The sequence below is a fragment of the Odontesthes bonariensis genome, chromosome 18 (genome assembly GCF_027942865.1).
Source record: "Odontesthes bonariensis isolate fOdoBon6 chromosome 18, fOdoBon6.hap1, whole genome shotgun sequence".
NCBI lineage: Eukaryota > Metazoa > Chordata > Actinopteri > Atheriniformes > Atherinopsidae > Odontesthes > Odontesthes bonariensis.
This window is the reverse complement of record NC_134523.1, coordinates 16,365,681-16,389,458: the sequence shown is the minus strand read 5'-3', so window position 1 is coordinate 16,389,458 and position 23,778 is coordinate 16,365,681. Positions and strand designations below refer to the sequence as shown.

General features: G+C 41.0%; 1 protein-coding gene across 3 annotated transcripts; it reads left to right on the top strand.

Moving 5' to 3' along the window:
- Positions 1 to 260: 260 nt before the first annotated feature.
- cgnb (cingulin b) lies at positions 261 to 23,424 on the top strand. Of its 3 annotated transcripts, none has more exons than XM_075449058.1 (21): positions 261 to 434; positions 5,484 to 6,632; positions 6,724 to 6,818; positions 6,897 to 6,966; positions 11,600 to 11,697; positions 13,104 to 13,236; positions 13,315 to 13,527; positions 15,238 to 15,386; positions 15,929 to 15,955; positions 17,040 to 17,160; positions 17,439 to 17,639; positions 17,844 to 17,942; positions 18,545 to 18,802; positions 18,902 to 19,072; positions 19,319 to 19,480; positions 19,691 to 19,780; positions 19,885 to 19,968; positions 20,057 to 20,175; positions 21,007 to 21,115; positions 21,698 to 21,861; positions 22,054 to 23,423. In XM_075449058.1, exons 2-21 carry the CDS (start codon positions 5,499 to 5,501, stop codon positions 22,184 to 22,186), a joined length of 3,630 nt encoding a protein of 1,209 aa, XP_075305173.1. In that variant the 5' UTR covers positions 261 to 434; positions 5,484 to 5,498; the 3' UTR covers positions 22,187 to 23,423. The 3 variants fall into 3 exon arrangements, with proteins under 3 accessions (XP_075305173.1, XP_075305175.1, XP_075305174.1); XM_075449059.1 differs by lacking the exon at positions 261 to 434 and adding an exon at positions 2,037 to 2,163 and having other exon boundaries at positions 22,054 to 23,424; XM_075449060.1 differs by lacking the exon at positions 15,929 to 15,955.
- Positions 23,425 to 23,778: the final 354 nt, after the last annotated feature.

The window sequence follows — 23,778 nt, the reverse complement described above, 5'->3', positions numbered from 1 at the left end:
TTTTTTTTAAATTAGGCGCCTTATTTATAGCTGAATTATTCATAGCAGCGCCACCGCGCCTCATCACTTGCACTGGAATGAGATACTATCTAATTGTTATAGACAATATCGCCATGCAAAATATTTCCCGGTGCACAGCTGAAGTGGGTCATTGCGGCCGCTGTGTTCAGTGTTTGGAGCCCATAGATGAAAGTGAGCCTGCAGCAGGCCCCGCCCCCAGGGGAGCCGCTCACCAATGAGTTTGTTGCTGAGCTGGGACGACGGCTTGTCCTCTGTGCTGGCAACAGGTTCCACTGGTAGCGGTGGTAATTTTCCCGATGTCCTCAGCTCCTTGAGTAACAGCGTCCCATCTCGTAGGAGCTGCGGTCCTCGCATTGACACTTGTCGGACACCCGATTAAGGAGAACGCCTCTGAATTCGGATCATCTTTGCAGGTACAGTAAAACGTTTACTATAATGAGGTTACTTAACCATCTGCTCCCTAATTACTGCGTGTTTACTTTGGCGGGGAAGAAGTGGGGGGAAAGTAGGAGAAACAGCCCACAATGTACCTCGTTAAACTGAGCGGGCACGTTTCGGATAAGCAAGAGAGGAACACCTGTGGCTTTGGGGCTGGATTCGGCAGCAGACTTCTTGTGCTCACCTTTACGAACAGAAGCATATGTTGTACGATTACACGCGTGTTTTCAGAGGTCTGGATGCAGCTCTCTGTGTCTGTGTGTGTGCGCGCGTACTCCGCTGGGTATAATCGGATCTGTCTGCGCTGCGCAAAGAGGATATAAGGGACTGTTACAGCGGCTTCTAATAGGATGCGATGGCGTCTCGTTGGGAGGCAGGTGCGTCGGTTGATTATCTTGCTGCTCTGCTCGTGTCTGGGGTAAACAAACCGGTGGTTTCGACGCTCACCGATACTGACTGACCGGAGAGGTGGGTGTGACGCAACAGATGCAGAAACCAAAAGGTGCTCCAATGGACCAAACAATCTAAAGCATCTTTGTTTACGTATCCAGTTTGAAGTTGTTTATTTTACGTGTCAAGTTGTGTATAATGCCAGGTCTGCCAAGTAGTTAAGTATATGCTAGAGTTTTGTGTTTGGTTACATTTACATGGCAGAGAAGGATGATGAACATTATATTCCTTGTAAACATTGCAAGGCTCCATAAACAGTTCTGACCTACAATTTCTGCTCGGGGCCACACTTCAAGCTCACTTTGAGGTTTTCGGATAAACATGCACCTTTAATGAGAGACTATATTATCATGTTGCTATTTTAGGCAGGAGGACCATCCTCTGCTTCACTCTCACAGCCCACAACATTTTGATCATGTGTGGTAATGCAGTCATCATTTCTTCTACTTTCCTTTAGCTTAGTTGCACGGTCACATGTGGCCTGTTCGTGGTCATTTTTACTCAAATACTTGATAAATTACTTGTTTAAATCTAATTTAAGAAGATAATGAAAGACTGTTCTACATGTGGAGAATACAGCTCATTACATTGAATCTCATGCATTCTTCAGGGCTGTAACCAGTAATTGTTTCCACTATTCAAAATTGTGTTAATTACTTTTTTTTTATCAAATAAAATGTCAGAATATAGTGGAAAATGCAAATTTTTTCCTCAGAGAAGCTTGACCCTGTGAAAGTTAGTTTTTGCTAAACAGTTACATAAACTCTTGAAATTGCTTACATTTCTTCCTTTTCTTATTGTTTAAAGGATTATGTTGTCCTCATTATGTGTCACATAACACCTCGTCACCAAGCCTAGCTTTGACAATAACTCACCTTTCTGTTCTGATACCTGAGGCATGAGAAACTTAAAAGAAAGTTTGAGATCAGTTCAGCTGGGGCGTAGCAGTAGAGGGGAGAGGCAGGAAAGGATCCAGATGAAAATGAGTAGAGTCTTTTGGGTTAGGAGAACGGAACAAGCGACGGCTGATTGGCCAGTTTGGTGGCATTCCTGTCTCTGTTGACACAGCCTTTCCTTGTGACAAGTGAGAGAACGAGCATGAAAGGTGAACCAGTTGTCACCAAACAGTGCACAGCTACTGGTCGCTGAACAACAACTGAGCCTTTGTTGAAATCTTTATTTACCCAAGGAACATATTTACATCTCGGAGCCTTCGGTGGGATCAGCAGCTGAGCACCGATCCCCTTGACAACAGTGAGAAAGACGACCATTTCATCTATTTTCCTTTTTTAAACCAGCACAGTGATGGGTCATTTTTAACCTTCACACCATTGTTTTGATATGCAACACTGTCTCCAAACCTGCTTGCATGTTCGCACAGTGGGATCAATTTATTTTGTGTAGAATTTTTTTTTGTCTCTAGTTTCTTCTCTTTTGATTATCCTCCTCACTTCTATTTACTGCCTATATGGAGACTTTTCCCCATGTATAGGCTTTACAGTTGGTGCTGTCCCAGTTCTCGGTTTCCTCCTAATCTGTCCTTATTATACAAATGCAAACCACGCGCAATGCTGAAGGGGAACGTCTGGAATCCTAAGAATGTTTTTTGAAAAGACAAAGTCTGACTTTGATCCACTAATCTAATCTCATTGGTGGTTGAGGTTTTGCGCATTACATTATAACCAGTAGTTATTTAGTGCCGGTTACATTTTAATTCCTGGTGAGAGTCACATCTGTGAGTGCTGTAGGCACGGACAAATGAAAGGCACTTTGAAGGACGATGGTGCGCTCCGGGAAGCAAAAATCAACATTAGCACAGCTTGAAGACCAATGTCAATGTATGCAGGAGAAACTCTTCCTTTTAAATGATAATGTGACTGCAGTAACAGAGGAGTGACTCCACATTTCATAGTACTTTCCACTCACTTAGATACTAAAAGGAGAGATGCTTACAAGATCCACTGCAACAAGATAAGGAATGCAGGTGCAGGTGTGTGCGAACCCACCTTGAATATGTGCACATGCTTGAGTTGGTGTGTGTGTCTGTCTAACTCAAAGTAAACAGTCTATGCCTGAGTGACTCTCCTCTGAAGTTTGGTGGCTGGGAAGACTGGCAGTAGCAGAGAGAAAGAGGGGGGGGGGGGGGCATTCCTGACATAGCCGTTAGTGTTTAATGCTCCACAGAGCCTGCACAATGCGAGGAGCATTCACCCTCTCATTTTCATCTCGGAGCAGAAAAGGTGAACTTGCTGAAGTTATACTACAAACATAACAATGAGAGAGATGGTTGGATTTCCTCTGTAAACCAGAAATGAAACTGCTGGATAATCCATAATTTTTTTTTTAGTCAAGCTAAAACATTTCCAAACACACTGGTTCCAGTCTCTCAGATGTGAGGCCCTGTTGGTTTTCTCCAGGGAGCCACAGCCATCAGTTATCTGCAAAAAATCTAATATTGCGGATCTCTTGTGTCCTTCTTAGTTTGATGGCATGTTTTACGTTTAAAATAAAGTAGTTGTCTTATTTTGTCAAGAGGATGTGTGCATTGGGAATTTACTTCATATTATATCTGCATCTGCCTGTGAGCCCTCACAGCAACAATATACATTAATGTGTTAATTCAGCAACAAGATAAACTTGATGTTTTCTCAGTTGGGTTGGGAAATGGGTACATATTGACATCGGCATCAGCGATTCGCTGAAATGACTTGGAATATATGGGCATTTCAGATGTCATCAAAAATTGTGCTGCCCTAATTTTTCGTTATTTAAGATATTCAGACTGTCTTTTGGGCTTTGAGTGATTTTGAGTCATACTTAAATCTACAGCAGGAACTATTTGTCGGCCCATTTTACACTTTCTAAATTTTTAACTAAATGACTAACCAGGAAGTTAAAATTACAGGCAAATTAAGTGACAACAAAACAATGTCAGCAATATAGTATTTATGACAAACCTGGAATACCTCTAAAAGAAAGGAGATACTGATGAATTTAGCTTGTAGATACCACAATGATACTTCCTTAGTTGATTGCTGATTAAGACTATTTTTATTGCATGTTTTCTGATATTCTATTTTCAAATATTGAAATGAGTGATGATCCATGATGTCCGAAAAGAATGACTAATTTGCACAGATTTCCCACGTTTAATTTTCCGGGTTTTTAATGGTGTTTTTTTTAATGTCTCTTATTAAAAATATTTCTCTCTTTCACTCGTAAAAAAACAAAAAAAAAACTGCAGATGGCCAGAAAAAAGAATAGATTAATACCAATTTTTTAGAAATGGACACAAACAAGACCCTTTGAAAAAAAACTTTAAACTATTAGTACGAGTAAAACAGAAAGGTATGTGCATGTAATAAATGTTACTAAAGAGAAGATTTGGAGCTCACAAAACAGCCTTCAAAGATGTGAATATATTTATTTTTTTATTGAAAGCCCAAACTCTCAGAAATTAAAAAAAAAAAAATACAAATGTTTGTCTTTTGAGTCTTTTCTTTAAAAAGCAAGGACACAACAGAAGGCCATACCTCAACTTTTAATCCCCTTATGTTCTGATGTTTAAATAAAATGCTTCATCCTTCATAACCTACAATGTATCAAATTGCTTGGTTGTGTTGATTCTTCCTTGGCTGGTTTTACACTACATGGCCCCATTTTGTAAAGCAGATTGTTCTTATCAATTTTTAATCTTGGGGCCTAAGATGAGGTAATGCTGGTGACTATTTCTCAGATTTTAGAAAACCTCTCAAGAGACATCACACATGTCTCATCACAGGATGAGAAGTACTCCTTGTGACCTTTTATTTAAAGCTGGATGAATACCCCTACTCCTCTATGTTGAAATATGTGTCCTTTTGTCAGTAAATTACCACATTAACTTTGAGTAGGAAGGGTTCATTTGCTACCGCAGCCACCTATTGTGCGAACATATCCAACTTTTACACAACCGCCAAGTACAAGGTGTGTTATCCAATTTTAAAGCAACAAAGACATTTAAATGCTACTTTAACTTCTAAACAGCTTTTGAATGCATAGAAATATAAAGTCAAATTTATGTTTCTTACCAAAGCTTGATTGAAATGATGGAAATAAAAAGAACAACAACGTATCGGTCTGTTTGGTGTGAATCGTCTCACACGCAACCTGTCCGGCTGTGTTTTTCCTTCTGTCTGTCCACACCCTTTGGAAAAAGTAGGCTTCAACCTGTACAAAGAGATCCTCAGTGTTCCAGTAGCATATTTGGCACGATATGAATACAAAACATTCTGTCAGAGAAGGAATTTAACCTGTAGAGCAGCAAGGGAAGATGACAGCTTTATCATGAGATACAGTATCAGAAATCTGATATTCGAGCCAGGTTAGAGTGACTCCAACTGGGAAGGAGAAGGCAGTTTACACAGAAAACAAGGAAATAAAGCAGCAAGGGTTCAGTCTTATGAGCGAGCTTATGAAGCAGATTAAAGACATTGTTGTTTAGTGGCTAGAGACGAATGTGCGAGTACTGCCTGCTTTTTTTTTTCACTGCATCACCTGATTTGCATTTCTGCTGTTTTCCTCGTCTTGCACAGAAACAGGAAGTGAACATGAGCACTCTCTCCACTGACAGGAAGCCACATGTGGACTATGGCGTTCAGATCCGCTTCATCAAAGACCTCGACGACACAGGTGGAGGTTACCCCGATAAATCCAGAGGAAACATTACTGCAACTCCTCCCTCCAACAAATATGGTGTGGCTGTGCGGGTTCAGGGAATCTCTGGGCAGCCTTATGTGGTCCTGAAAGATGGAGAGAAAGGTGACTCATATGGAGTTCAGCTAAAAACTCCCACCCCCACCTCGGGGCCCCCTTCACCATACAATAGTGTCCCCAGACCTAATAAAGAACCATCAGAATTCACTTGCCCCTACAGGCCTGTTGTAAATCCACCACAGTCCCCTGTTTCTCCAACAGAGGATGAGGATGGAGAAATTTTTGGGAGCCCTCTTCGAAGGCCTCCAGGGGATGGTCAAGCAGGAACTCAAGGAGAGGAGGAAGGTAGAGCTGGGAAGGAAAGGGAGGTGGAGAGACCAAAACCTGAACCCCAACTCAAAGCAACATTTGGTGAAACAGAGCAAAAAAGAGATCAGACTGGTAATGAAGAGTATAATGAAGCAGGACTGAAACCTGTCAAATCTAACACTGTGAGAAACGGAGTGGCTCATCAAACTGGCTCTGGCCTCACTGGCTCTTTGGGGAGATACAGTGGGAGGAGACAAAACCCAAAGTCCACTCCACAGTCCTTCCCAGAACCTCTAGCCTCAATTAATGACGAGCCTGCCCCAGCAATCGACACCAACTCCCTGGCTCCCATCAACAAGCTCATCAATAAGTTCAACAGTGGAGCACCAGGGAGCGCCCCACAGAGCAGAGGGCGCTCTGGAGCGAGGCAGCGGCTCCGCTTCGATGAGCGCACCAGGTCCAGAAGTCTTGATGCTAGAAAAGACGTACAGCCAGAAGTTTCCCTTCCTTCTCCTACATCTCCCACTCTGAATAACTCCACTGCTCCCCTGTCCACCTCCTCCAGTTTATTGATGTCTTCTGCTTCAGCAAGTAGCAGCCTCGGAAGGAGCCCTGCATCTTTTGCCAAGGTGACGGCACCTCAGGCCCCTAAGGCAAGCTTCAAGTCACCAGAGAAGTTTGTTGCCAAGGATGCTCCTCCAGCTGTTGCAAAAAAGCCTGTAAGTACCAGGAATGGGAAACTCATGAGCATGTTGTGGATATTGGATTGTTTTGGGTCTGTTTTATACTTTGCTTATTCTCCATTTAAAGGGAATTCTTCCAAGGAGTCAGAGTCAGAACACAGAGGTCATCAATGGGGATGAGGTTCAAATCAAGAAGGCTTTTCACAACAAACTCAAAGACAGGTTGGTGAAATTCTAAGGACAATGTGTAAAATAGTTGACAGATATCTGGAATCCCACTTTCCAATGTCTCCTCATCAGCAACGGTGAAAGTGAAGAATCCCTTAGACGAAAAGTCAACGCTGTCCACGAGACAACCGACATATTAAAGGTACGATCAAGCCCATGTTTTCTTAACACCACCTATAAACATCCAATAAGTTAACATGACTATATGATTACTGAGTTCTTCTTATTGATTAGAAAAATGTAATTTCTCAAAACATGTTATTTGTTTGTCCCTGAAATCAGTAATATGAACACAAATGTTCATCACACTCTCTTGAACCATTTTTTATATAACCTACAAATATGCCATTGTCTCACAGTGAAGAAGGTATGACATGTTGTATGGCTGAGTCAGAAAACTTGCTGTTTTGAGTCAAACAGATCTGGCAGATAAACGGGTAGTTTATGCCGATTCAGTAAATCCACATCAGTCCTTTGATGTATCCCTTTTTCATTGGATGTGCGAAGCTTTATAGTATTTTGTACTAGTGCAATGTTCTTCTCTTTCACATCCGGGCGGAACTGGTATTGACTGGAATGGAAAATAAAACTATTTGGGACTTTGTGAATCACATGGGATATCAGTAGAAATATCCATCACTAATGTGATTGAAAGATCAGAAACTTGGGATAATTGTGTAACATCGTGTGTGTATTGTGTAAGCTGTCACGGCAAAGTTGGATAACTTATACCACAACACAGATTTCATACAAAAGCAGTGGATGATGTCATTCTGATGCCACTGGTTGTTTTTGTTGATGACAGTGTTGAGGCTTCATGTTTGGCATTTGGCCATTTCCATGATAGTTTTTTTGAAACCGCATCATGTTTGACCAGAGGGGAGTGGTGTTTTTTTACAAGTAAACATTCAGGATAGCTATAATTTTCTGTTAAATAGATAGCTTGGTTAGCAAACCAAGTTTTTAGTTCATAGGAATTCAGATAACTCACAGCTCTGTGACCGATTAGCCACGCCACTTGTTCAAGTGTCCTTGAACAAAATCTAATGTTGTTATCTGTGATGAAGATAAAAAATGTTGTGTGTGTTTGGAGAACAAAGGCCAAGGGTTAGGGTTGGTTCAAGTTCATTCTCATAGTCCCCCTGGCATGTCAGTCGACCTCGTCACACCGTAAAAAATGTCACGAATTATTGTTAATCAATAATTAATCATCATTTGTTGTTTTCAGTAGGTTTATAAACTCATTGATCAGGTAGTTTGAATTTAGTCAATGACGTCAGAGGCACCTTCTGACTTGGTAACAGACTCAAACAGATTGCCAGCCTCTGCCCAGAGATAGTCAAATCTCTCAGTATCTACCGGTATCTCACGATACATTTTACCCCATGTTCTAACTTGGCTGTGCTTAGTCACAGTCGGCTTGTTAGCGATTAGCTGAGCTCGGCTAGCCGTTTCTCCCCGTTTTCAGTCTTTATGACAAGGTGAGCTAACTAGCTGCTAGCTGTAGCTATTTCTATCATACGGATCTGAGAGCAGTGTCAATACTACTTATTTAACTCTGCAGGAAATTAAATAAGCATGTTTCCTAAAATGTTGGCATATTTAGAATGGCACATAATCCCATCAGCTACTTCTGTATGTGGGGTCAGCATGTCGGTCAGTGTTGGAAAGTAGTTCTTGGATGGGCGTTGTTTTCTCATTACAGCAGATCTTGCAGTGAAGCTAACAGATGGTTGGCGGCCAGCCTTCTTTTCTGAGCATATGAAGTTTCTGTTTCATTCACTTTGTCTCCAAGGATCCTCTTTTGGCAAGCCAGAAAATGTGAAAATTAAGGCACATGCTGACTACTCTCAGTTTTTGTGCCATGAAATGTGGTCATGTGACGCCTCATTGAAAAAGATTGGGCCACATTTATTATAACTCGCTTGCACTTCTTCCTTTAAATTTGCATCCTTTTGCATAAATCTGCATATAAAAGTTATTCCTTTGTGTCTTTACTCCCTCATAACACATGCTGTTGATTATGTATGATCCCTTGTTATGCAGTTGTTGCTGTGTTTTTGTGACCATGGGCTGCCTGTGAATTATCTGCCCGTCTTGTCTCTTGGCAACGATGCACCTGCAGAGGAAAGCTCAGTGTGATGAGGACTCAGTCATTGAGAGCCATCAATAATTGAGTTGGAGTGGAACCGTGCACCAGCTGGAGGTTGGCTTGCAAGATGGGATAGATCCTTCTCTGAGGGTCGTGTTGTACAAAACCTCCTTGTTTGTCATGACATGATCAACAGTGTCCACTTTAATGGATTCAGTGGCAGTCATCTCAGGCTTTTTGAGCAGCAATACAATAAAGAAAAATCAAAGGATGATGTCTTCTCCAGCTCTGCCTTCATGTCAAATTCTGCATTTGTCTATATAAAATGGAAATACACAACAGAGCAGGGCCAGATGGAGTTGAAGAATAGAGTTTTTGTGTTGCCACTATCCAGATCAATATACTGACAAGTGCCTCCCTTTGTGTTGTACTCACAAGTGGATTGTGAAGAAGGCTGCACGTTCCCTCACCTTCACTAATGTCTGTGACTCCCCCTTGAGTGCTCGTGGTGACGTGACTGATTCACTTAAGAGTTGCAAGCTAATTCATGTCAAAGGGAGAGTTAATGCATTGCCTGCATGTTTCTACCCCAGCGTCTCTGAAAATAAGATTCTGGTGTGTTGGGTAATCCGAGTCTAAGACAGCTGATCAATGCTTGTTTGTACACAGACTGAACGAAGGAACAACCCGTTCAACCAAGACTAATAATTTTGTTAGAATTAAAGTTGCAAAGAAAGAGAGTTTATTTGGGCCATCTCATGGGTCTGGAAGCAAACGTTCAGCTAAGTGGATCATTGTAAACTCTTCTGGTCGAAGTTTCAATACAAAAGTTAAAAAACTGTTTTAGAAAATGTCTTTTTTACAAAAAGTTGTAACGCAGGGTTTTTTGCTTTATCACCAAGTTAACCAAGATGTCCAAGGCACATTTTGCCAAAAAACCTCAAATCATAGAGCTCATAGAGAATGCCAAAATAACTAATCACCATCAACATGCCACTGACCAGTTATATTTTCTGAGAAACAAAGCAAAATTGGTTCAATAAATTTATATATCTGGAGTATCGGTGAAAAATGAATGAAAGGAACAACATAAAGGGACTTTAGTAAGGTGTTGTTTGAATGCACTTTGGAACTAATTAATTCAATAATCTAACAGAAATGCTGATTTTTTTTTTTTTTTTTTCCTTTTTTTTTTTTTTTTTTTGTCCAAGAGAAAGCCCTTTTATTTCTGTTTTGAAGTGAGCTTGATGGTGTCCTCTCTTACTGTCGTAGATCTGTATATTATATATATTTAGGTATAGTTTCAAAATAAGGAAAGATTATGTCCCAGGAAAGTGGGACATAAAGGCCAAAGAAAGCATGATTTCTAGGCTGTGTTTGGTTGCACTGTAAATCCAAAGGGAAATTATTTTATTAATTTTATTGTTAAAATAAAATCCAAACTTTAAAAAAAAAAAACTTTACCAATGATATTGTGTGAAGGAAATAAACACAAAAAATATATATAAAAACAAAAATTGAATTTCGTAGAGAGAATATCAGAGATTTATTTTTTTGGTTCACTTTCCCAGCTCTAAAAACACATCATTTTCATACTCATCAAACCCTTAAGCGCACGCTTGTGACTAAAGATCAGGGCTGTTGTCATCCTGAGAGATGACTGACTTTTATCAGTAGAGAAACATTGCATCACTGGAGAAATGATCGCTCAAAATATCTTTGGACTGATTTGCAGCAGGTTTTACCATCCCTACAATATGCCCCTCACAGCATAACACATCCCCCAGATCTTCTCACTTTAAGGGTCAAGAGTTCTGTTTTCTGCTTTTATCAGTAGCTACCCTTGGACTAATACTTATCAAAAACAAAAGACAAGTCCTGACTTGTAATTCTTATTCAGCTTTGATTACTGGTGTTAAAGCATTATAAGAGATTCTCTTTAGCATTATTGTTGATACACATACTGATAAAGCTGATACAATTCATACTCTTAAGTCCTCAAAAGAGCTTATAATTATTCCTATGTATCTTATCTTCTGTTAATTATCTCTCTCTAGAGAGAAACCGATTGGGATTATCTGCAAACTGTCCTTCAGGGCGGACTAGAAGAAAGTGAAATCCCTCCGTACAAAATTTATCTTTGTGATCCATCACTGATGTGTAAGAGAAATATAAGGTCCTCTGAGGCACCAAAACATCCGTGAGCTTTGCTTTGTCTCCCTTTTCTGTATGAGTGTGCGCATTCTTGCAATGAACGTGTAGGAGGATAAGAGATGTTTCACGGGGTGGCTGTGCTAATGCTTCCTTTTCACTAAGAGGGAGCCTTTTCCAAACAGCGGAGTGTTGTGGGCGACAAACGAGCTGCTTCTCCGACTCTGTTCCCCTGCAGCCTGTCAGAAGAGTTGTACTGGTGGGGAGATCGCATTTTTTTTCAAGGATATCTAAGCACACTGGCAAGGCTTGTTCTACCAAAGATTGTTTGACAGACAGAAACTAGGTCGAAGAATCCATGCCAGGGTTTTTTTTTTTTGTTTTTTTTTTCAAAAAGTTTGAAATAACACAGGGTGCATAATACATTTGCAAGGTCAACAGTGGAAATCAGTTGCACTATTTCCAGTACTTCTTTTTCATTGCGTCTCATTCTCAACCTCCTCCACACTTGCTGTGTGTGTATTTCATACAGAAAGGAGGATCTGATGGAGGCATCAAAAAAGGAAATCTTGAGGAACTTCAAGAGCAACTCAAACGCTGCAAGAGAGCACTGCAGGAGGCACAGGATGAGTAAGGATATTTGTGTTGGTTTTTTTAATCTACAGTTCCATTTTGATTACGTGCACGTGCACTATTATGGACGTGGGCAGAATGATTTTACAACTTTTGACAGTTCAGTTGTGCATGAGTACAAGATATTGTAAGCGCAAGTAACAAAGCAGAAGCCACAACATCTCAGAACAGGAAGCTGCTGGAACGCCAGTATCACGTTGTTTCTGCATGGACTGAAAGGCTGTCATCCAGTAAGGAAGACATATTCAGGCTTGACTGAGTTTTGAGCAGAACACATGGACAAAGGGAAAAGTCTTCTTGTGGAAAGATTTAGTGTCAAAGATACTATCATTTTGACAGTTCTGTACAAGTATAAGCAGGGCCGCCGATAGGGGGGGACAAACGGGTATTTTGTCCCAGGCCCAGGAATGGGGGGGGGCCCAAAAAAATTTTTTTTATTTTTTTTAATTTTTTTTTAAAAAACATTTTAAAAAAAAATAAAAGGAATATGCGCATTAGTCCGCAAATATGTCCAAATGTTTCAGGCACGCATGCCAATCAGGCTGAATTGATTTGAGAATCATCCCCGGTCAGCTGAATGACAGCCAGTGTAACGCGGCTCTGGTTTAACCTTATTTTGTTTAAAATAAGCCAGTATAGACATAGCAATGTGTGAAGTTGCCATTTAGATAGAGTTGAATGTAATGAATGGGTTATAAACGTGACGTTTTGGGGTAGCCTGTAACTTTCGTTTAGACTGATTTAACTTGACACTCGCCAGATGAATGGGCTCCGCCTTGTTCCCCAAACATTCTCAGAAAGAATGTTCGGGGGGGGGGGGGGGGGGGGGGGGCCCATTCAGAGAATTTTGTCCTGGGCCCAGCCAAACCTGTCAGCGGCCCTGAGTATTAGAATAATAAGGAACCAAAACTAAACTGGTTGTTGAATGGACAAAGCAGGTTAACATTATGCTTAAGGAACCTGACCTTGGTGCTATTGAAACTGTATGGAGGGTGTGTCGCAGTGGAGTTCATGCAAGGAAACGGAAAAAGATTTAATGGAACTGAAGAGTGGTCATCTTAGCGAGGTGCAACATTCAACCATATAATCGGTGTGCTGCTTGCTGCTTTTATGAATCTGTATTTGTAATTTGTTTACTTAAGAAAACAGAAGAGTGCCATTATTTTTCTTCTTTTGAAGATGTTTCTTCTGCAGCTCATCTGCCCAAGATAAAAACAAATCGATGTCTATCATGAGGATGTAAACGTTGTCCTCAATGTACAGTGTGCGCACTTCAGAGTCCACAAAAAGCCTCAAATCTTTTTACTTGTTACTTTTTTTGGGATAATTTCACTAATGACTGATTGATGGCTTGTTATTCTGAGAGGGATGTTGCAATATTGATGACAAGTGTGTGTGTGCAGACTGGCTGCGGAGTGTATGTCTAGAGAATTGTCTGAGTCCCGTCTGCACCTTCAGGAAGATCAGTTGGCCCAACTTCAGGAAGAGCTGAGGAGGGTTTCAGAAAACTCCCCCCAAGCAGACTCCCTGCAGACGGTATGCACACTGCACAAAAACACACACCACTGCACTTCTGTGCAGCCATGTTTCTATCTGCGGCCTTTTTCTTTGCAGGATGTAATAACCCTACAGGCCCAGCTGGCTGAGGCCACCCTGTTACGCCACCGGCAAGAGGAGACGCTACACCAGCGAGAGCGGGAGCTGACGGCCCTGAAGGGGGCTCTGAAGGAGGAGGTGGAGTGTCACGACAGAGAGATGGAGGCTCTTAGGGAGCAGTACAGCCAGGACATGGAGAACCTGAGAAAAACCATGGAGCAGGTCACACAGGTGGATGTCTTACAACTTTCTAAGAGTCCGTCAGAGTTAACTTTGTTGAAGCCTGTAAGTCGGGGCCCAGTTTTTCCTAACAAATATTCTGAGGTGCAGAGCAGCAGTGATTCTCTAGTAAAGCATTTAACACAAACTAGAGCAGCACTTGCTCATCCTCCCCGAACGCCAGTGAACTGTTTTGCAACATTAAAGAAAGTGCTCCAGATCAGCACCAACATTTAATGACCGTGCAACTGAGACAAATCATAAGGGATTATTTTTAACTATCTAATTTTAATATGAGACAAGTGGTGCACAACGAGACTACTGATGAGTAAAATATAGAGATTTTTTTGTTGTTTGATGTGAGTTCTGTGATCTTTGGATAATTATCAGCGTGGTGATGAATAATTCTCACTTTAAAATCTTAAATCATAATCTACATGGTTTCTGCTGCATTTTTTGCCCAACTTAACTGAAACCGGATGAGTGCTTTTCAATGTGTTTCTGGACCAAAAAGGGGTTATGTTTGGCTCAGTAAAACTAAAGATGTTGGCATAGCAACTCTTATGTCACTCAACCAAAATAAGTCAGTCCCCAAATGGAGAGCAAACCTGTCAGAAGAATGTAATAACTACAGTTTAAGTTAATCTGATTTTGTATATTTTCTTCCAGCATTTCTTTGCTTTACGGCAAATTTCTGACCAGTTTCAGACCATAAACTTTGACCATGAAAGCAACAAAAGACATCATCTACCTCTTGTATTCAATTAATTTATGGACAAATAGTGCAAGTGGCCTAAATTTGTGTCTTCGTTGTGTTAAGAATTTGGTTTTTTTTTTCTCAAAAAGCTGAATTGCAGCAATCCAAATGAATATTTCTCAGATTATGACTTCTGAACGTTATGTCACAGTTTGTTAATGCACTCGTCATATCGAAACAGTTAAAGATCATCTCTTCTGAGAACAATCAGGTTATATCTGTCAAGCAGTTGGAGTTCGTATGACCTTTTCAGGGGTATATTGACTCTGGCTTTGATGTTGGATCACCCAAGTATACATCCATGATTTGTCTTTTTCATACTGTTTTTGGTGTCTGTGTGCAGTCAGCATTTAGACTAAAAGTTGTGCAAAATAACAAGGTCAGACTGAGCCCAGTTTGCAGAGTTGGAGAATAAAATCTTGCTTCCTCTGATGGCGGTGGAAAACTCTCCCATTTGAATTTTTGTTGTAAAGTTTCAGTTTCTACCAGTGAGATATTTTTGGAGTACCGTGGGATATGGTGTTGAGGAAACTTGAAGGGATCATACAGGAATAGATCATTATACAGAATGTAGAAAAGGTAATGGCTGTGTCTGAAAAAAGCAGCTTGCAGCCTGAGAGGAGGAAGTAAGCAAACCGACTTACAGCTTTTCATGGAGGGGATTTATTTTAATCCACCAAGTTTACAGTAGCTGGATTGCTGTTGGGGGTTAATCTTGTACATTTGATATTTTATGATGTTGTGTTTCATGTAGAGATATGTTTTTAGATGATTACAGTTTAAGCTGAACTATCTAGGAAGAAAAACAACTTAAAGGAAACGTGATTGGCTTTAGAGTGGGAACCATGCCTTTACATATCGTAAAAATATGGGGGAGACTGTTTGAAAAGATGAGTAAAGAAATTTTGAACATTGCCTCACTTAAGTTAGAAATTAAATTTGTGTGTGTGTTTGTATGTGATTAGTCCCAGGAGCAGATAGAGGAGGAGCGGGAGAAAGTGAATGCCTCAGTGTTGACGCTGGAGGAGGAGCTGGAGAGCTACAGAGACCAAGGAGAGCAGTGGAGGACGGAGCTGGAGGCCACCGCACAGGAGCTGCACGACACCAGAGAGGAGTCAGTATCTATAAATCCTATGTAGTCATTATTATTCATGACCGATTGTCTTGAAAAATATTGTAACAGTGAAGCTGTTACACCTCTGTAACCGTTCACCAGAAAACACAAGTATAATATATTTTGCCTTCATTCGAATAAGAAAATGGCTACCACTCTTTATCTATATGATAGAAACCAGGTTGAATTAATCAACACTAGGTTGGAATACTGTACAATATCCTCAAAGAGTGCAAAGACGAGACGTATCAATTAGTTATTCCAAAGACGGATATCAAACATCAGCTCCAAGCTTGTATCATGTAAAAATCAGCAGCTTTAGCTCACAGCTGCTCCTCATTACTTTTGACCTGTTTCAGTTCTAATCAGAGACAAAACTGTGAAGGGAAATTCTGTCAAAGTATTCTAGCTGCCCTCTGGAAATATTAGAATGCACTTTGGAAGGATACTGTAAAAACTTTGGTTGGCTCAAGTATGTTTGTTATATTTTTTGTGAGTTATTTTTAATGCCTGCACTTTCTCGCTTGACTCTCCTTTGGCAGGAATGGGAAGCACTCCGGCAGCAGAGCGTGAGAGAGAAAATTAGTCTCACACTGTTTGGTTTGAGTAGATTTAGCCTGGTTTTGATCAGAGCCTGAAATTCACCTGAGGGTCTCCTGTCAGAGTGGATTTCGTATCTGATGGTATCTGTTTCGATCATTAGATCGGTGAACCCTAACTAATAATAATCTGGTGATGATAAAACCCAATTTTTGTGAGCGTTGTAGAAAAAAAGTCTAAATTCGAATGAGGCTTTCTTGATTGATTCTCTTTTTCCCCCTCATGACCAATTATTATGCTGTTGATCTAAACCTCCATCTTTCAAAATGAAATTTGTCTTTCCTTTAAATAAATGAACAAATGAACCAACTCACCTTAAGATGCAGTCCTACGGTTAGAATTGTTGTGCTAGAACAAAGACTAGCTGTGGCTGTGCAGCTAATGACATGAGTTGGAGCTTTAGTTTTACTTCCTTGTGCTTTGTTTGTCGTTATGTTTGGTGCAGCATTTACTGAACTTATACCAAGCAGCCACAATATTAAAACCATTCCTTTTTTTCACACCTGCAGAGGGTCACAGAGGTCAGCCTGTCTCAGATGACATCGTGACATGTAGTCGGTTAATCTAACAAAGACATGCATGTTGTCTTTTCTGCAGGTGCTTTCAATTCTATAACGGTGTTAGTATGGCCATTGACTTGTCTGCAGTAGCTCATCCTCATACACATCTACTTGAACTGTAAGAGGAATCAGACCACGTGGGACAGCCATCGTTCCTCATGTGCATTAATGAGTCTTGACATCCAATGGTCAGACCTTAACAACTTCATAGTGAGAACAAACCACAAGACCTCCGTTTGGAGCCACTTTGACTCAGTCTTTTGCCCCTGACAATGCAGTCCCTGTCAAAGAAGCTTCGATGCTAAATATATTCCATCCCTTGACTTGTGCTGTTTTAACATGACAATCTATGATATGTGCCTCATGTGTCTGTGGTTTTGATGTTGTGGCTGAACGGTGCTATACATTCTGTATCCTTGTATTTGTGTATTTCTTCTAGCCTTACAGGGCTACCACCTCCAAGTCTTGCTTAAGATCTGATTTCTTTGCATAGGCTAAAAAAGTCTCATTTGGAAAAAGGAAAAGTTGAGGGTACCCTGAAGGATCTTCAGGATTCGCTGCTTTCCACGAAGAAAGAAACGCCTGTGTATGACGATCCCCGTTCTTTAAAGGAGGTAATTCACACATCAGCCATAAAGCAGTGCAATTATTCTCACTGTGTGGGTGAAACACAGGGGCTGATCTCCTTTGTGTTACAGTGTAGTGTGGTTTTGCTTTTTAAAATACATCTATAATCCTTCACAGCAGTACTCTGATTATAGGTTTTCCTTCTTAAATTTTTCTTTCCCTTTCACTCAGCTGTCCTCCAGAAAATAACTCTCATATTAACACATTGTCATGCACCCGGGCACATTCCTCTCATTCACATTATACAACTCTTACTTATCCTAAGGAGCTTCAGCGTTGCCATGACGATCTGCAGCGAACTCGTGCCGATCTGGACAAACAAAAGGGTGCGCTTGATGAGAAAAACAAGGCACTCGAAGCTCTGAAGAAAGCGAGTGGAAAGAAAGAGGCCGAGCTTCAGTCTGAGAAGGAGCGATTGCAGAAAGATAAGGCCGAGCTGGAAAAGGCACTAGAGAGGGCAAAGGAGGTGAGGTATTATCTGAGTTCAGTAGAAAAGAAACAACTTTGATGATAATAGCAATTTTGAAGATAAAAGGAATGCCTCTTCCATCGTATAATGTAGAAAACAAATAAGATTAAAGCGTCTGTATGCCAACAATTTCAAAAAATCTGCAGGTATGAGGAAAATGAGCTGTATCATTTTCTAATTTTAATCCACTCTTTTCTGCAGTCATCAGCTGGGTCTGCAGGAAAGACAGTGGTGGATAACAGCACCAACCTGGAGCTGCAGGAAGCAAACACCCGCCTCAGAGAGAGGCTAGCCCGCATGGTACTGCACCAAAAAGCAAACAGTATAAAAGTATACAGTACACATGCATGCAAAATCATGTAAACACATATACAGTGCAAAAACGAAACAAATGTCCTCCCACACACATTTTATTTTCAACCAAGTAAAAAGTAAAGTGAATCGCGTTGGGGTAAGCTCAGAAAATAATCCTTAAGATATCGTTTTTAATTTTTTCCTGGAACAGCAATGTATTACAGATATTTAAAGTGATATGATCTTGTTATTTTTCAAGAGAATGAATCATGAGAGAACTGCAGATCAGTTAGGACTCAAATGGAATAGACTTAGTTTGGAGTAGTCAATGACAGAGAAGTCTGAGGTACAATCCTTCTTTTAAAACTGGACTTTAGGGCCCTGTATTATCTGCCATTCCTCTAAATTTCCATGCCAAGCAGAGATAACAGAACAAACAGTAAAAGCACACATGGGCACATACATTATGGATTTGCTTTTCTTTGAATATCTTTTGTTCTGGCCTAATATGTTTCAAGACTAGTATAAACACTGTCTGAACTTATTAAATAGAAGTCGGTCCTCGTGCTATAAGATCGGGTTACTGATTGGAATATCTCATTCTTTAGACACGACTTCAGTCCAACATGCCACGGAACTCAGAGGATGAGGAGGCGCTGGAAGCCCTGGAGGATGAAAACCGCTCCCTGAAGTCTCAGCTTGAGGAGACCAAGAGAGGAGCGACCCGTCTGAGTAAAGAGAGGGATGAGCTGACCCGACGGCTGGAGGAGAGAGACCTGGAGAGGGACGTGTTGAAAAGGAGCAGAAGTGACCTGGAGGAGCAGAAGAGGCTGCTGGACAGAGCCCTCGAGAAGATTAACAAGGAGGTGTGAGAGTGTTAGGGTTATATGAAGGTCTCGGTTTGTTTTTACATGAAGACGCTGTCATCACTTTTACTCCTCTCTTTCTGCCTGTTCTGCTCTCAGATGGAGGTGTTGATGGGAGATTCTCGTCAGTCTGTGGCCGCGCTACAGACGCAGCTTGACGACTTCAGGGAGCGCTCGAGGAAGGACCTGCTGGAGGCGCAGCGTAACAGCAAGGACAGGCTGGCTGAGCTGCAGAGGGCTCAGAGCAACCTGAAGACCCAGCAGGAGGAGGTGAGGAAAAGCACGGCCCCATGAAAAGTAAAGGACTGGAAGCGACATGTGGGGAATAAAACCAAGATCTGTCAATAAAATGTTTTGTAAAGTACTTAAACAACAATAACAATTTAACCGTGAGGAAACAATGATATGATATTAATAATTATAAAAATATTAAGGCAGAAAAGCTGTGAGAATAGATTTATTTCATTCATCCATTAAAAAGGCCATAAATAGCACCACCTTACATCCGTTTTCCAGGTTTCGCGTCTGAAGAAGGAGCTGCTCTCGTGCAGCGAGGAGAGAGACAGCGCTCAGCTTGAGAGAGACCTTCTCAACAACCGCCTCAAGCACTTGGAGAGCGAACTAGAATCAGAAAGGAGCACACACACCGATCGCACCCGAGAGATCAGAGGTCTGGAGGTGAGGTTTCTCCGGTCAAAGTTCATGGCTAAAGATAAGTGGGTGTAAATCAAGGATGCATTGTTGGGTCAGTTTAAATAGAGTTCACGGCTAAAAAAGAAATGGTTTGAGAGCCATGTGTGTGAGGCTGAGATGAGGCAATTTGATGAGATAAGCCCCTAAATGGAAACATGTTCCGCTCTGTATTTCTAAGTCTGTGTGTGTCGACAGGATAAAATGAAAACACTGGAGATCGAGCTGGACGAGGAAAGGAGTAGTGCAGAGCTTCTGAATGATCGCATAAACCGAAGCAGAGACCAGGTGCAACACAATATTTGAATACACATGCAAATAAGCAGGAGGCATGAAGGTCTGAACAGTGTACTGACTCTGCCTGCTGGTTCTTTTCTTCTTTTGTCTCACAGGTGGACCAGCTTCGTTCAGAGCTTATGCAGGAGCGATCGGCGAGACATGACCTGGAAATGGACAAGAGTGCACTTGAGCGACAGGTACTCTACACTATCCTGACGGGATATTTAAGACAGCTTTTTGTGAAAGCTGCAGATTGCCAACGTCACACTGTCGCTCCCCTCACAGCTCAAAGAGTGGAAGTCTCGCATGGCAGACATGGAGGGGCAAAGTCGACCCTCAGCTGGAGTCACCCTGCTGGAAAACAAGATTCAGGAGTTGGAAGAGAGACTACGCAGTGAAGAAAGGTGTGATTAAACTAAACTAAATGTGACAGGGAAAAACTATTTCCTCAATTTTGATATGTAATCATACTCTTTGGGGACTATTTTAATGAGTTTAAATAACTTCAAAGTTATTCAAAGTGGAAGGCCACTTGAGATGTGGCCTTCCAGACAGGCGTTGAGCACAACATTGAGCTAAAGTCAGCACACATACCTGAAGATGTTTCCTCAGGTTTCACCTTATAAATTTAGATGCAGAAACATTTTCATTGGAGATAAACAAGCCTTACACTGATTGATAATACTAGTGCAAAATTTAAATGAGAGAATGAAAAAACTAAACACAAATTTCAGCTCTTGTTGCCAAACGAGCAGAGCCTCTTCACCCATGAGAACAGCTCTGTATTTGCTTGAACTTTTTCCAACAATTATTTCTACTCAAGGCATCATAAAGGCAAGATCCTCATTTTCAGTGACTGTGAAATAAGAAATCTACTTAATCAAAGAGATATCCCAGTGATGAAATCCCATAGTCATGATTGGTTGATAATTATCTCTTCAACTTCCTGTTTTGGATTATGAAAAGCCCTAAAATAGAATACAATTATATTAAGCTGTTACATGTATGTTCAAATCCAATTTCAAATCAAAATGTGTGGAACTGTGTACGAACTGTAACTAATTACTCCCAAACACTAGCTGACACATGACAACAAACCTGCATCTACTGTATGCATATTCCCTAAAAACAACACCAACCCATGTAGGGAGCCACATTTTAGGAGCCATTCCCATTAAAAATGTAGTGATAATGGCCCCGAAGTACCTTAATGTTTCTACATCACCTCTACACAGAGAAAAGGCCAGTATTCAGGCATCTCAGAGACGAATGGAGAGAAAGCTGAAGGAGTTAAACGCCACATTGGACCAGGAGAGAAGCCAGCATGTGGAGCTGAGGGATCAGGTAAATATCATATGCACATCAGCCTTGGTGCTTGCTTGTTCAATACTAAATGCTGACACTCAAATTTAATGTTACCCTTTAAAGGAATAGTTAAACTAACTGTTACATGAGATGATGACGACCAATTCTGATGTGTTTACAGTAAATATGAAGATGGAGCACAATAACTGTGCTTGTCTAAAGTCTAATATAGTTCTGTGATGTAAGGTTTTTTTTTTGCGCTGATTTGACACCAAATTGATGTAAATTTTAACTGAGTAAGAATTATCTGCACATAAGGTTTCACCTACACCTGCTGTTTAATCATTAACATAGTTTAAACTCTAGTTAGTTGCTTCTTTACATAAGACTAATCTCATCTACTCTCCTCCTGACCAAAACCCAACCTCACTCGGTCAGCAGAAGGCTCTCTGACCTCCCATCTCCTATCATCTTTCTGCTGCAGCAGCATTTACGGCCTTAGCCACTTCCTTTCGAACCCCAGCCTGTCTGCCTTCTGCCCTTGTGCTCCCCAGCACCCATCGTCCTCACCTGTGACCTCTGTTCCCCTCTAACCCCCTTCCTCTTCCTCTCCCTCCCCAGCTGTCCCTGCGTGTTAAGGCCCTGAAACGGCAGGTGGACGAAAGCGAGGGGGAGGTGGAGCGCTTGGAGGGAGTCCGCCGTAAGGTCCTCAGGGACTTGGAGGAACAGCAAGAACTCCAGGAGGCACTGCGGGCCAAAGTCACAGCGCTGGAGAATGAACTAAAGTAAGGCTTCGGTTACTGTCCGAGCACTGTGATTGACTTTAGATGTTAGTGCAAGATAATTGAGAAGTGTGTCCTCTTTACACTAGGTGGCACTCTGTAGTAACAAGCCAGACACAGTGAGCTGCAGCGTATGAAAATCTGAAAGAAGTACATGAGTGTTAATGGAGTTTTCTGGTGTTTGCATCATCTCAGGCGGAAGTCACAGCAGACGCATCGCCTTGCTTTGGGCTCCTCTGCTCTAAGCTCTGAGGAAGAGGATGGTTTCTATGATGGCAGCATCACCTCCAAGCTGAATGACAGTCAACCACAGACTGCCAACTCTTAGAAGAGGATCTTTTTTTTTTTCTAGAATAAAGTACTTCGGGCAGCAAAGCTTTGTAGGTGAAGACTTGAGTTTCTGTATCCTCCAACCTTTTTGTTTGTTGTTGTTTTCAGTCTGAGACGGGTTGCTCTTTTTAACCTTTTACTGTGATTAAGATTCCTTCACCTCTGTCATCTGTGATCTTTCATTGGATTTTTTTCTTATGTTGGAAAATATGAATTACAGCCACTACCAGGTGACACTGTGCTTCAACCTGCATCATGTTTTTAAAAATGAACTTTGCTTTTTGGCTTTATTTTTAAGGAACACTTACTGCTGTGGCATCGTATGACTGTGGCATGGCTCATGTTCAGCTCGTTCAGCAGATTTCACCTCTTAACCAAAAAAAGACTTGCATATTGTGTATTGGCTTATGCATGATAAGTTCTATCTGTCAGTGTTGTTAGTACCTCCAAATGAATCTTTGTGTTGAGTGAAGTCATGTTTTTTTTTTTACCTTTTGAATGTGACAGTTTTGGGCCACTGAAACTGAGCCTGTATTTTTACACTGTATTAGAAATCTATTACTGACGACAATCAAATATGCGCGCAGTAGCATTATGTATCCTCACAGAGAAAACTCGCCCCTCTAACAGTTATGTTTTTGCTTTACCCACCATATTTCTCATGTTTGTTTGTTTTATATCAGTATAAGTTGAGCTAGATTCATGTGCACATCCTCATTCAAATGCCTTTAAAATGAGTTTCATATCCGAATGTTCACTTTAAGTTGTTGCCTCATGTTTATTGTCTTTAAGCTGCTGCAGTTGTAATGATTTGAGTCTCGCATGCTTGCCGGTGCCTGCTTCTTCCACTGTACATTCCTATTGGACACCTCATTGTGTCACATTTGCAACTGCATTTCTCCTTTTTGCCTCTGGCTGTTATGAATGTTGATTCAAATCTTCTAATGACATTCTGATGTTATTATATTTTAGGATCACAAGTAAGAATGTTATTTAATGAGAAATATGTGTTTATCAAACTGTGGGTAACATTTGACATGCTGTGCAGAACTTTATGAGCTCCCCCAAAAACATTATGACATGAATTTAAAGCTAATTTTGGACTTTGTGTATAATAAAAAAAAAAAAACAATACTGCATTTTCCTTATTGTCTTACTTTTTTGTCATTAATCTCTCAATATTAATTGTGTTCGTTTTACTCGTGTTTATAGACAGTGCAATGATGGAAAGTGGTATGCAAGAGAGGGTGAAGGAGTTAATCGATATCATATCCACACCACGTATTGTCTGTCCTGGCTGACGTCGGAGTCTGTTCTGCTAAGGTCATCAACAGAAGATGTTTGTGGAAACCTCAGACACAGTGGCACCAGACATGGATTGTTTTTTGGCGACATACGCACACAGCGTTAAAGTATAGAGAATACCACAATCCACTGTCTTGGGGAATCTTGGTATGCCGCTGTGTGACATGTATCTCTGCTGACGTTGCTAATAAAGTTTCTCCTTAGAGGCTGCCAGACCAAGTCCAATTACTCTGGTTCTTCTGCACTACAACAGCTAGTCAGGCTTTAACTGGAAACTGTTTAAAA